This window comes from Canis lupus, chromosome 30 (genome assembly GCF_003254725.2).
Source record: "Canis lupus dingo isolate Sandy chromosome 30, ASM325472v2, whole genome shotgun sequence".
NCBI classification, from domain to species: domain Eukaryota; kingdom Metazoa; phylum Chordata; class Mammalia; order Carnivora; family Canidae; genus Canis; species Canis lupus.
This window is the reverse complement of record NC_064272.1, coordinates 22,966,930-22,980,950: the sequence shown is the minus strand read 5'-3', so window position 1 is coordinate 22,980,950 and position 14,021 is coordinate 22,966,930. Positions and strand designations below refer to the sequence as shown.

General features: G+C 49.5%; 1 protein-coding gene across 3 annotated transcripts in view; it reads right to left on the bottom strand.

Annotated features, from left to right (window-relative positions):
• Positions 1-13,190, bottom strand: part of LOC112675864 (myocardial zonula adherens protein) — an 88,852-nt gene extending 75,662 nt beyond the window's left edge. For all 3 annotated transcript variants that reach the window (XM_025472666.3, XM_025472667.3, XM_049104298.1), the window contains exons 1-2: positions 12,957-13,190; positions 2,211-2,297 (exon numbers count right to left, since the gene is read on the bottom strand). In XM_025472666.3, coding sequence (XP_025328451.1) covers positions 2,211-2,297; positions 12,957-13,022 — 153 coding nt within the window. In that variant the 5' untranslated portion in view covers positions 13,023-13,190. The remainder of the gene's footprint in view (positions 1-2,210; positions 2,298-12,956) is intronic.
• Positions 13,191-14,021: the final 831 nt, after the last annotated feature.

Below are 14,021 nucleotides of genomic sequence, written 5' to 3'. Positions count from 1 at the left end.
AAGTAACATTTATTCAATAATATCCAATAAGTGGTTCATACTCAAAACTGTACAACTATCTCAATATGGCCTCTACAGGTTTTTTTTGATCCTGGATCTAACCAAGGTTTGCTCCTTATATTTGATATTAACCTCTCCTTAGTCTCCTCTATGCCAATTGTTCTGCACAATGTCCCATATCTGGGGTTTGTTTCCTTACTATTCAGTTTAGTTTAACAAGTTTGGCATGAATATCACATAGGTGATCCTGTGCAGTCCTTGACTGCATCACCTCGGAAGCCCATCCACCAGGCTGCCCAACTATTGGTGAAGCTAGATTGTATCGCTTGGTTGAAACGCTGGCTGCCAGATTGCACCACTGTGCCTTCAAGTCAGAAAGTAACCTGTGAGGTGATACTCTGGGACCACGTGAAAATACTGTTCCACAATAAACTTCCACCAACTAGCTTTGCATCCACTGATGAACTGCCCTTGAGATTACAAAATAGAGATTTTCCAAATTTATCAGCTGAAGTTCTGTAGAAGAACACTCTTTCTAAATCTGATGCTTACTATAAACTCATGAACTCTTTTAATTATTCAATTTGTCAAAACATATTACTGCCATTGCTTTTTGATGTTCACGTTGTTGGCAGTTTTGCCAGTGCAGTGAGACCCCCTTTCAAACTGGCTTCTGGGTCCTTTGCTAGGACCCCACTCATCTGAGTGCCACCTCACTTTCCCGCACGAGACGTCCCAGGCTAGCTCTGTACTTGCCTTGCTCCCACCTGGAATCAGTCATTTTTCTGGATCCTTTGGTGGAACTCAACCTCTCTCTCCTTAAGCAGATAAGCAATTTGACTTTCTCTCAACCTTGCTCTAGTCATAACCTCATTTCCCCTCCTTTACCCTGTCATTCATCATTTGAATTAGTGCTCTGTCCTTGGTAGAAAGTGGGGAGAAGAAGGGAATAAGAGAAGGAGAGAAGAGACAAAGACCAACAGTGAATTTAGGGCCATTATTAACCATTTACCACTCAAAGACGACCTTCCTTTTTTATATATCAGTGGTCAGCTCCATAGCAAAGCTTGTCATTATTTCATGATTCCATTTACAAAACTTCTGTTACCACATATCATACCATTTTACTGTTTGATTTTATGCTTATGCAAAATAAATGCACAAGAAAAATTACTACCTGCCCCTCAGCCCTCTTGTCCCCTTCCCTTGCTTTGTCTTCATCAGCAATTATTACTTCCTAAATTCTATGAGATATGTTTTATTTTTTTATTTTTTAATTCTCCCCCACAACTAGGAGATAAGTCCAAAAAGGACAGGCACTTTTTTGTTCCCTGCTTTGTTCAGTACTGTCCTCACAGTGTAGTACACTCTAGCATGCTACACTCACGTGCCCAGTGCCTGAGATATGGAAGGCGTCTCCTAACTATTTGAGAATGAGATAAAGGGCTTGCCCAGGACAAGAGGTCTGGAGTTGAGTAGTGTCCCCTGTGTATCCTTTGGGCCCCTGCTTCAATGTCACCCCCAGCGGTCAGTTCTTCCCTTCCTGGTGTTCCCAGAGCCCTTCTTGTCCTTCTGATCCTAAGGCTTTAACTATCATGTCAGCATTGTTCAGAGGTCTGTCTCACCTGAAGAACTTCGAGCTCCTCCAAGAGAAGGACAAGGTCACACTTACCTTCACGGCCTAGCACTGAGCACAGAGGCTGGCACAAAAATCCCTGCTGACCTCCTCCACCCTCCACCCTAGTGCCCTTGCCTGTCACCCGGGCTACGTGCTGAGCCTGTCCTCTCCGGGTGGCCTACACCGGGAGCTGGGCTTCTACCTCCAGCTGCTGAGAAAGGCTCAGCCGCCGGCAGCTCACAATGGGCCCTTTGACTGGACAGGACTTAGCTTTTTCAGGAAAAACTCGTTCCCTGCCACAGCACCTGTCACGAAGGCCAGCGTCCCTGCGGCTTTGAGGCCACACAGAGCCAGCGTTCACCAGGAAACAAGAGCAGGGGCAGGAGGCCAGCAGGGCCAGCCAGGCAGGGCGGCCTGACTTCTGAGAAGATGGAAGATGGGGTGGCAAGGTCGAGAGGGCCTTTTCATCAGCCGAGTCGCTGACATTCAGACTCTGTGAATAGCCTGGATGGAGGATGGGAGGGGTAAGGGGTTCAAATAAAAGAGTGCAGAGAGGAGAACTTGTCAGAGCTTTGCCTCAGAGGTGGCTTACTTGTTCTTTTCTTTCAAGTTTCTTTTCACCTGGCTCCAAGGCTGGACTCTCGGGGGGTACCGTCAGCCGCAGTCTGCAGACATTTGCCTAGGAGAGACAGGGAAGAGAAGCCAGTGAGGGACCCACATTTAAGGTAGAAAGATCTAGGTGACCCTGTGCTTCTCAGAGCCTGTGTCCCCCACTAAGCAATGAGGTGATCATACTGACCACACGGGAGGTCCAAAGAGAAGACCAGCCTCTGCGTGGCCCAGAACAGGCTCTCACCACCCTGCTGCTCAGAACAAAGACATCACCAAGTCATCTCACAACATTCAACCGTTTCTTTAAATGGCTCAAGTTCCAGAACAGTGTGTACAGAATGATCATATCTCACGTGCTTAGGTCAGAATACGGCTAGGTGGATAGAGGTCAAAATATACACCGTGGTGATCGGACGGTGGAGTCGCTTTCTCGTCAACCATACGCTGAATTTTTCTCAAACAGACATGCGTGTGCATAAGCACAAAGTTTTGTAAAAGTCTACACACTCATGTTCATAGCAGTGCTCTGCACAACAGCCAAAACGTGGAAGCAATACAAATGTCCATCAATGGCTGAATGGATAAATAAAATGTGGTGTCTGCACAGGATGGACTATTGTCCAGACTCAAAAAGGAAGGAAATTCTGACACATGCTGCCACATGGGTGAACCCTGAGGACATTATGTCAAGTGAAAGAAGCCAATCACACAAAGAGAAATGTTGTAGAACTCCACTTCTTAAAAAAAAAAATTTTTTTTAAAGATTTTATTTATTTATTCATGAGAAACACACAGAGAGGCAGAGACACAGGTAGAGAAGAAGCAGGCTCCCCACAGGGAGCCCGACGCAGGACTCAATTCCAGGACACCGGGATCACACCCTGAGCCAAAGGCAAACGCTCAACCACTGACTCCACTTCAATGAGGTACCCTAATGTCACAGCCTGGTCCTGCTGTGACCTCCCAGGGAGAAGTGATCAGGCCACCAGAAAAGCCCAAAGAGTGTCCCAGCAGCAGACAGAGTACCCAGCTGCAGCCATGTGGGCTTGCCTCGTGGGCGTGCTGCTTGTCCCTGATATGGACCGCACTGTGTCCCCCTAAAATGCATTATGTTGGAGCCCTAAGCCCCAGCAGCGCCTCTGAATGTGATCTTATTTGGAAACAGAATCTTCAGAGAGGTTAAGTTAAAAATGAGGTAATCAAGGTGGGTCCTAATCTAAAATGAGGGATGTCCTTATAAAAAGGGAACCCTGAAGATAGACACACTATAGGCAGGTCATCACGTGAACATGCTGAAGAGAGAAGCCTGGAATGGATCGTTCTCACACATGCCTCACAAGGAACCAACCCTACCAACACCTTGATTTTGGACTTCTAGCTCCAAAACTATGGGATAATAGAGGTCTGTTGTTTGAGCCACTTGGTCTGGTGGGACTTTTGACAGAAGCCCTAGCAAATTAATATACCTGCAATTTCATCTGCACAGCCACCTCTGAGCAAAACTACCCTGCAGCCCAAACACCCAGAATGGGATGGGATGGCAAAAAACCTTTGAAGTCCAATCTGCCAGCCTATGAAGAGGGTGCAGAGACTGAGGATGGCATCTTCCATGTGCAGGTAAGAGAGCCCATTGGAACATGTGTGGGTACTTCCACATACATTGTCACCTCCCTTTGAGACATCTCGTACTTCCAACTTCCTGATGATGAATTTATGTGTTCCCTCTGAACTCCTACCTAATGGACCCTGGGTTGTCTTCAGGGAAGACAACCCAATTCTCTTTTCTCTACAAAGGCTTCCTTCCTCTGAACCTCTTCTCCTCGAGATTTAAAACCCCAGCTCTTTCAACTAAATACCTGATTTTGCAATCATACTCCATCTTCACTCACCTCTGTGCCAGCCTCATCCCTCAGGGCCCCGGAGCACCACTGCCTCTGATGTGGCCAACTTTGCAACAAACCTTCAAAGCTTACTGCTAGTCATGTTGGCCAAAGACAAACTACCTATTCCAGCTAGGAGGTAGCTCTCATAGCCGACAGGTAATAGCACCAAGGAGAATCCGAGTTCCTCCAGAGAAAGGCAAACCTCTGACCACATGGACTCGCTGAAACCAGCTGGCATTTGCACAAGCATTGGAATGCAATCCAAGTCTGTGACGTTCAGTAATCTTCTGTATAGGCTGATCTAATCCATAGCATAATTTTGCAGAGAAAAGGAAGTGCTTTTCTCCTACACCCCATCCCATACACACACGTGTACCTACACATGGGTAAATAGATGCACACACTTGCACAAGTGTACAAGTGGTCTGGCGGGACTTTTGACAGAAACTCTAGCAAATTAATATACCTGCAACTTACTACTTTCCATGATAATATCAATTTGATCAACAGATCTATTGTAAGTGATACTTTTTGTAGGGTGATTAGTCTAGAAGGGTAATCCTTAATAGCAGTAATTTTCAGAATAAACTAAGGACTGAAGAGGAGACAAGGCCCAGAAGGCACCCCATTGGTCCAATCCCTCAAAAGTACAATATTCCCCTCCCTTACTTGAGACAATTCTTTATCTGTCCACCCAGTACTTTGATATTCCTCAACAGGCTTCCTGCAGCACTCAACAATGAGCCAAGTATACCCTGGGGTATGACAAAGCCACAGGATAAACAGAAAATATTTCCCTAAACCACCAGTTTTACCTGGTGTTAGATAATTAACATAAAATGAACCTGTAAAATAACACATTTGCCTTCAAAGCTATCTGGCAATTGCAGCGGGTTCTTGAGGCCACACCCAGGCCCCTGTGGTAAATGTTCTCTCATGTCATTAGAGGTGCTTTAAGGATGGGCTACACATGGGGCCAGCATCCTCTCATCAGTGCTGGCCCTCTGATAGATGAACCACACAGACACAGTTTAAATCCAGCATTGAAGAGGATCAGATGCCTTCCTAAAAGGATGGCCAAATGTGTTGTCATGTGAAAAAAAGAAAGTTGCAAGAAAAAAATGTTAATAATAATCCCATTTTTGTTTTTTAAATATACTCTAATAATCTGCATAGGTTTATGGGGAAAAAAATGTCTTTAAGGAAACATACCAGCTGGTGGTGGTGATGATTATCTCTGTATAGTGGGATTCTCACATTGTTTCCAACTGTTTCAAGTATGTGTAAATTTTTTAATTAAAGATAATAGCAGTAAAAGAAATAATAAAGATTGAGAGAGACTGTATCGAAAAGAGAGAGCAACAGATCAAGCTTTCCTAGGTCCATAGGGCCGCTTCAGGAGCAGCAAAGAGAACAACCCAGAGGTCTAGAAAACACTCTGAATTCCTCAACAGAAGCACAGAGTAACCCCTGAAGGTACCCACTTAGGTGGACATGGTAAAGTTAAACTCCTTTTATTCATTCACTTTCAGGAAATCTTCCCGTGGGAAAATTTCCCACTGAGTAAGATCAAGGCAGCATTGTTTATCTCTCTCAGCATTTTATGATACTGGTCTCCATGGTTTCCTTAAACTCGGATAATAATACCCAGAGCAGCCTAAGCTGGGCAATACTTGAGGAAGGTAGAGTATTTTATTCCCAGGGACTCCTGCAGCAGTTGGGTCAGCCTTATGTTCTGAACAATGAGAAGAACTGAATCTTACTTTCTCTGAACACCACAGCTACTGGGTTAGCTGTCCCTACATGCAAGGGTCCCTTCCAGTGGATCAAAAGCAGGAAGGTGGACTCAGTGTATGTCATCATTAGGTTACAGAGCACCTACTACTTAAATAAAATAAGTAAAAAACAAAAAAATAAAATAAAATACCTTTAAGGGCAATGAGAGTACCAAGATGAAAAAGAAACAGCCATGTTGCCAAGAGCTCAGAACCCAAAAATATACCCAATCAAGGCAAATAAGAACACTTAGCATAACCAATATAAGGTCCTGAGAGGCAGCGTAGCTCAGTGATTAAGGCATGGTGGAACCACACTTCCTTTATAAAGGAGTAGGAATATGAAAGGAACAATAGTCTTAACTGGGGGGGGGGGGGCATATATCAAAGGCTCCTAGAGATGACATTTGAGCTGGGTATAGAAGGACAAAAAGGACCTTGTGGTTCACTAAGGTTTGGAGAATCCATCATCACAATATAGCACACAACTACCAGGCAAGGCATTTGCTCCAGGCTGGCCAAAGGCACAGATGCGAGAATGTTCTGAGAACTGTAAGTGAGCCTGCAGCCTACACTAGAGTGGGAGAAGAAAACAAATGGGTAGGGGCCAAACTCTAACAAGCTACAAATGCCTGATGGAGAAGCAAGGTCTCTAGTGGAAGACAATCAGGAGTCATTCAGCTCTTGGGAGGAAGGGACTAACACTCAAATCTGAGTTCAGTGATTCAACAGCAATTATTGAGTACCTCCTATTACATTCCACACATTACAACACGGATGGAAGGGGGGAAAATAGGGGAGAGATGAAGCAAACTTTGTACTTTAATTGCTTTCGTTGCCCTTCCAGGGCTTAGCATAGTATCATCACGTAACAGGCACTTGCTTGCTCAGTAAATTAAATGTCAGTATGAGTTTCTTTTTAGGTTGAACTAAAATACAGTAAGGTGACTATATCTGAAACTCCCCAGAGAGCCTTCCACTTTTTTCAAACCAACCCCTCTGGGAGAGAGGTCAAGGGAGGGGCAGATAGTATTCAAGCCTCCTCCACGAAAAAATACACAGCCAAGCCCTTGTCTGCAATTCAGGGCACCTAGGAGCTAGGCAGGTCCTCTGGGGCCTTGTTTCTGACCACCTCCCCCTTTGTGGAGGCAGAGGGCTAGATCTCCATCTATGGGGAAATCTGGGGACCCACATACCATCATGCTCTCAGCTTCAGTATATGGGTTCACCCAAGAGAAAACTATCATCAAATAAAAAAAGGGGTGGAGAAGATGACCCAAGGAGGGGGTGGGGTTAGGGGGTTGCTAATCAGTTTACAATGATGTATTTCCCTAAGGAAATTAGCCAAACGCATTTCCATTTCTCTAAGGCCTGGTCCACTTTGTGACTGTGGGTTCCTGCCCAGTTCCACCTAACAACAAGAGGTGTGGTTCATGTGGTTGTGGCTCGGAGCACAGACACCACATTCTACTCAGCACAAGCATAAAGTCTCTGGAATATGTGGGTCAGGCTGTGTGCAACAGGGCATGCCCCATGTAGAGTAGGCCTCTTAGCTCTACTGTTGTCCTGAACTTACAGGACTGGTTATCTGCACCAGAGAAGGGCAAACCTTTTCTGTAAAGGGCCAAATAGTAAATACTTAGGTTTTACAGGCCACTGTAAAAATCATTATCACAGAGGGATACAAAACAAGCCAAGAGGACCAAATATGGCCCCAAAGACAGTAGCTAATCTACATACTTGGACTCTGTAGGTGGTGTAAAATGTTCTAGAGCCCCTCTTTCCTATGTCAGGACTGACTCCAGACACAACTCATAAATACAAGGACAGTGACCTCTCCTTCCTGTCCTCACTGGCTCATTTCTGTACAAGCACACAATGTGCTCAGGAATGCCAACATGCAGACAGAAAATGCAAATAAATGAATGCACACAAATACCAGTGTGACCTGGAGTGGCAGCCCCCCCCCCACCCACTCTGCCCCCACCACCACCTTGCCATTTCACAAAGCCAAAGGGACCTTCCAGAGCACTGTCTCGGGAGTGTCTGTATTCCCAAGGAAGCTGTAAGAAGACAACAATGATTAAAGAAGTACTTCCTATTCTTGGCTGCACATTAGAATCACCTGGGGAACTTCCTAAAAAACACTGGTGTTATTCTCTACTTTCAGAGGTTCTCATTTAAACTGCCTGGGTGGGGCCTGGGCACAGGTATTTTAAGCTTGTCAGTGATTCTAGGTATAACCAGGGTTGAGAACCACTGACTTAACCAAAGGAATGTAGCTCCAACTTGTGCAACAGGATGAGGCAACTGGACTATTTGGAGGCCTTCCCAGAACTACCAAACTCTTCACCTGGGCCAGCACTCCCATCCATTTGTCACCTGCTTCCTGTCCAGGTGGGCCAAGGGTGATGGGACGGCTTTATCCCAGGCTTCTCTTCCTGGTTTCCTGTTTGCCAATTCGGTGTGAAGTGTGGCCCCTTTAGGACCCCAGTGGCATCCTCCTCTTTTTAAGCACCAATTATGCTGGGCCCTAACCCCTCTCTTCAAATAGTTAATCATAGCTGATGCAAGCAATGACCGGGTGCACTGGCCTCTAGGGAAACAAGGAAGGGGAGAGCTCAGACAGGCTCCTGGAGGAGCAGACCCTTTGTTAAAGAACCATGAGAGAGGCGAGGAACAGCATGGAAACCTTGGAATGGCAAGCAATTCGGAGTATCTTGAAAAAGTGTGGGAGGGGGAAAACGAAGGCGAAGGCCAAATCAGAAAGGTCTGGAAGCTAAAATAAGGATTTTGCACTTGCTGTTGGTAGTAGCAGGGAGGCTCCTTAAGCAGACATCAGCTAACCAGATTTTGCATTTTAGAAAGGGCCTTCTGGTCTCGGAGTACTAAGGAGAATCAGCAGCAGGATGACTGAAATTTAGGAAACCAGCACTCACCTAAAGCTGAACAGAGGGAAATAGCCCACTGGACCGGTTTTAGACTGGGGGAGCTTGCCACAGGCAGCCCTAAGACCAGGACGCTGCCAATTGCTCCAAGTGTTTCAGATGGAAGCTTCTTGACATGGTCTCTGGTTAGTTTGCCCTGGATCCACAGCTCCTGGAGCACAACTAGACAATTTCTGAGGCTGACTTGAAAGGCTTTCCCAAGTGATCAGAAGCTCGGGCGTCTGGGTCTCTCATTCAGGTGTGGGCACTCAGTGCAGACAACTGTGACCTGGACCACGGATGCAGCCCTCTCACAGGCCACTGAAGACATGAAACAGGCCAGGATCCCGCTCCATACCCTCTGCAGCACCACCACAGGGTCGTAGTCTTGAGGAAATCAAGTTTCCTTAAGAGTCCCCAGGACCCAGGTCTGTTCATCCCACCTCTGACACACCAAGTTGGGTGCTACTTCCTCCTACCAGGCCCTGAGGTCCCACAACGCCATATCCCTTCCTCAGAGCCCACCTCTAGGGAAGCTGTGCACACACGTGTTTCTGTGAAAAGGAAGTGAGGTAAATACCTGTCTGACCCATTCACTGGCCAGCTAAGGAACACTCTTTATTTTGAGCCAACCAGGCCAAAATGGGACCAAGGAGAGTGTGCATTAGCTAGGGAGTGAGGCCTGGCAGGCCAACTGGGTTTTGACAGAGGAAGCCTTTGCCAGAGAGAAAGAAATAGCCCTAAAAGCAGGGTAGGAGACAGTGCTATCCTGTGGCCTTTTTGGGTTGGCTTCTGGTTTGTTTGTTTTTTTTATGAGCCACTGAGGGGCCATGATACCAGCAATACCAGCCAACAATCTCTTATTATCAGGACAGCGTGGTGCTGGAGGAAACCCCTGACAGATCTAAGTCTCTCACCACCCCAGCTGAGCAACTCAACCAAAAGTACTTGGCTGTGCGAAGCCTTCCCCCTCAACACACACAACCTCTCCACACCACTGACCTTTCATCTCAAAGGCCCATTTCGTGGGATTAACTTGATGTGCAAAATTCCCTTCAAAATCGTGAAGCAATTCAAGTGTTTTTTTAAAAAATGCTTTCCCCCATTCATTAAGGACATCATTCTGTCTGTTGTTATTCTCCAGCCAATCTATCTTCCTGTTGTTGCTACAGATAAAACTATTTTTAGTTTTGCAACTGGCTTGAAGGTAGGTTGTTTTTTTTTTAATTTCACAACCCCTGCTGGTTGGCATCCACAAATGCCTCTTTGCTTATCAGCTGACAGAAATTACTTTCCCACCAATTTTCTTCTTTGGGACATGATTTCGGATAAGAAGGAAGTACAAATTGTAGGTGGCAGCCACGGAACAAGGGATGACCAGTGACAGTCTGGTCTGGCTACACCACCCCGGGTGGCTGACTCAGAAAATTCCCTGCTCAATGTCAGCTGTCACCACCATTTCTAGTTGTCTGAATAGCTGGACCAGCACGGCCTGGTTCTCCCACAGTCCCTAATTTGGTAAGCTCTTTGGATAAAACAGATGCTATTTTGATCACTAGCATGTTCTTGTTCAAGACCATCACCTACGTGTGGTTCTGTGGTTGAAGCATCTGCCTTTGGCTCAGGTTGTGATCCCGGGGTCCTGAGATCGAGCCCTGCAACAGGCTCCCCACAGGGAGCCTGCTTCTCTCTCTGCCTGTGTTTCTGCATCTCTGTGTCTCTCATGAATAAATAAAATATTTTTTAAAAAAATGAAAATAAAACAAGAAAAACACCACTTTAACAACCATCACTTTGTATGATAGTAGTCTGTGACAATAACTGCCTCCATAGGGGCGCCTGGGTGGCTCAGTTTGTGTGTCTGCCTTCCGCCCAGGGCATGATCCCGGGGTCCTGGGATTGAGTCCCCCGTTGGGCTCCCTGCGGGGAGCCTGCTTCTTCCTCTGCCTGTGTCTGCCTCTCTCTGTGCATCTCTCATGAATAAATAATAAAATCTTTAAAAAAAAAAAACTGCCTTCATGGGTACAGTGGACCCCAATGCCCAGCCTTGTATCATCCAGAAGGATATCTATACATGTTGTTTTAAAAAAAATCAGTCAACAGATCACATCTTCCCACCTTGCTCCCCACGCACATCCACACAGACAGGACCTGTGGCATTTGCAAATCATGAGCAGAGGAAATCGTAAAGGGAACCTAGGACTTCTTTCCTGAACAAGTATGCCAGTACCTGTGTGCTCAAAACAGTCTCAGATGGTCTGATTCAGGTCCCTGACCTCTCCAGCCCAAAGTACTTTGGTTGTCCTATTCAAAAGGCAGAGATGCCTGGGTGGCTCAGGGGTTGAGCATCTGCCTTTGGCTCAGGGCATATCCTAGAGTCCCAGGATCGAGTCCCACGTTGGGCTCCCTGCATGGAGCCTGCTTCTCCTCTCTCTGCCTGTGTCTCTGCCTCTCTCATGAATAAATAAATAAAATCTTAAAAATAAAAAAAAAAGCAGAAGGCAAAGCCTTTTCAATAGTCTGTCCACTGTGCCATTTACAACTAAAAAAATACTTGAAAGTAAACATTTGGGAAAAACAATCTACAGAAAGGTAATGTAGTGTACTAGTCACATCGGCATCCACTCGCTCTAGCTGCCCATCTCTGGAGGGAGACTTGACACTTTCATGCAGTCTGGTCCTGCGCATGACCCTATCCAGGCTCAAGGCTGGCTTTTCAGTGACTTCATTCTTTCTCAATCACAACTGTGTTCCAACTGAGCACAATTTCCATAGAAAAAAGGCAAATGCCTATCTTAGAATAAGACAGACTACATATAGTTGGAAACTCGCTTGGCCCTGATGTGGATCTTGCTTTATAAAGCTAATGACTGGGACGCCTGGGTGGCTCAGTGGTTGGGCACCTGCCTTCACCTCAGGTCATAATCCCAGGATCCCTGCTTGGAGCCTGCTTCTCCCTCTGCCTGTGTCTCTGCCTCTCTCTCTGTCTGTGTCTCTCATGAATAAATAAATAAATCTTTAAAAATATATATATAAAGCTAGTGACTGGACAACCAGAGTTCTGTCAACTGTACATGTCTGGCATACACACACGCACACACGCCTGCACCCACTCCCCGCAGAATCCATCGCTTCGCCCACACCCAAGAGTAACGCAATGCCTTTCTTCTAGAGCTGAAGAAAGGCAGCACATAAGGCCACCGCTTGTCACTTGGCTGAGGCATGGAAATACAAACAGGATGTCCACAAGACTAGAAGTCCGGAGTGCCCAAGGGGGTCCTGGCTTGGACTTCAGCACCTGTTTAAGCTAAAACTTGGGGAACATGATTAGAGAAGTCTCAACCACAGAAAAGAGGCACCAAACGATAACTATCACGAATACTTTGAGGAATGGATGAACTAAAAAGCCAGAAGCCAAGGCGCTGGCAGTGTGCTGAGGTGCTAATCCTGGAAGAGAGACCAGAACGGGGATGATGCCACCTGCTTGTGCCTAGCATCCTTCACTGAGCCCCTGGAGAGGTGAGGGAAAACGCAACAAGGGGAACAGCGCCAGAGCGCTTCTAAAGGGCAGCCTCCCTGGACACGGTGCCCAGGGCTTCCAGGGCTACCCCTGCTGCCACCGTGCTGCACTGAGATCAGAATGAAGAAAGCGGTTTGCACGAATCCAAGCCCCACACCACTGGGCTCCTGGACGGGGGCACGGGGGTGGCCAGGTGCTGATCTCTATGTTGTAAGGAGAAGCCTGCACCTTGGCTAAACTCACTCCAGAGTCACTTACTCTATCACCGGTGGGGACGAGTGACCCTTTCTTTTAATCGCTGAAAGGAGGCAAGTTTGGGTGTTAAAGACATTCATTACGTTTGAGTCTCAAGTAGGGGCACTGCAGGAATGCTTCCCCTTTGCTGTTCAAACTCATGCCACCAATAAACGTGGCCTGACAGAGGAGGCAGGAAGGAGAGGAAATTTCTGGGAATTCCACAAAGTCCCCTAAGCCCCACGAGCCCTCGGCTGGACGTTGAGAGAAGGGTCAGGGCCTGCCGGAGCTGGGTCCAGGGTCGGGGGATCGAGGCCGGGCGGGTCCCGCGCGTCCCCAACGCCGGACCCCACCGCGGCCAGGCGGCTCCCGCCCCCGGCTACTCACCCGCCTGCTGGGCGCCCTGGCGCCGCCGCCCGAGAGCAGGGTGACGGTGGACGTGGAGCGCAGCATCCCGCGTCGGCGGCCGGCGGCTGGCGGGCTGCGGCGCTGCTCCGGCGGAAAAAGCCCGCCGAGCCCGCCCTGAGCGCGGGCGGTGCGGCCCACGGCGGGGCGAGGCGGCGAGGAGGGCGCGGGGGGCGAGGCGCGGGACCTTAGCCGCTCGGGCAGCGGCGGGGCCGGCGGGGGGCGGGGCTGGTGGGGGCGGGGCCAGCGGGGGCGGGGGCGGGGCCAGCGGGGCGGGGGCGGGGCCAGAGGGGGCGGGGCCAGCGGGGCGGGGTGGGTCTGTAGCCGCTCGGGCTGCGGCGGGGCCGGCAGGGGCGGGGCTGGTGGGGGGCGGGGCCAGTGGGGGCGGGGCCAGCGGGGCGGGGGCGGGGCCAGCGGGGCGGGGGCGGGGCCAGCGGGGCGGGGTGGGTCTGTAGCCGCTCGGGCTGCGGCGGGGCCGGCGGGGGGCGGGGCTGGCGGGGGCGGCGGGGGCGGGGCCGGCGCGGGGGGCGGGACTGGCGGGGCGGCGGGGGCGGGGCCGGCGCGGAGGGGCGGGGCGGGGCTGGCCGGGGGCAGGGGCAGGGGCAGGGGCAGGGGCAGGGGCAGGGGCAGGGGCAGGGGCAGGGGCAGGGGCAGGGGCGGGCGCGGAGGGGAGGCGCCGCCGCGCGCCGGCCCGACCCGTCCGCCTGCATTTTCTCCCCCGGGCGCAGACCTGGAGGCGGCGGCCCGCCGTGTCCCCTTCCCGCGGCGCAGCGCCCGCCCGGGGTCCGTCCCGGGGCGGTTGGGAGCTCTGGACACCCCGGACCTCTCCTGCCTGCGGGGTCAAAGTCCACCTGCGCGTTCACCCTCACCTACCCCTCGGCCCACCACCAACCCGCCTGCCCCAGAAGGCTTCCCACCCCCCTCCCCGCATCACTGGAACGCTCACCCCTTGTCATCCATTCAGGATTTATTGAGTCCCTGCCATGTGTCCCTCCCAGCAGCCAACACAGTCTACTAGCGCTGTCTGTCCTCAGGAGGCTTGCAGTC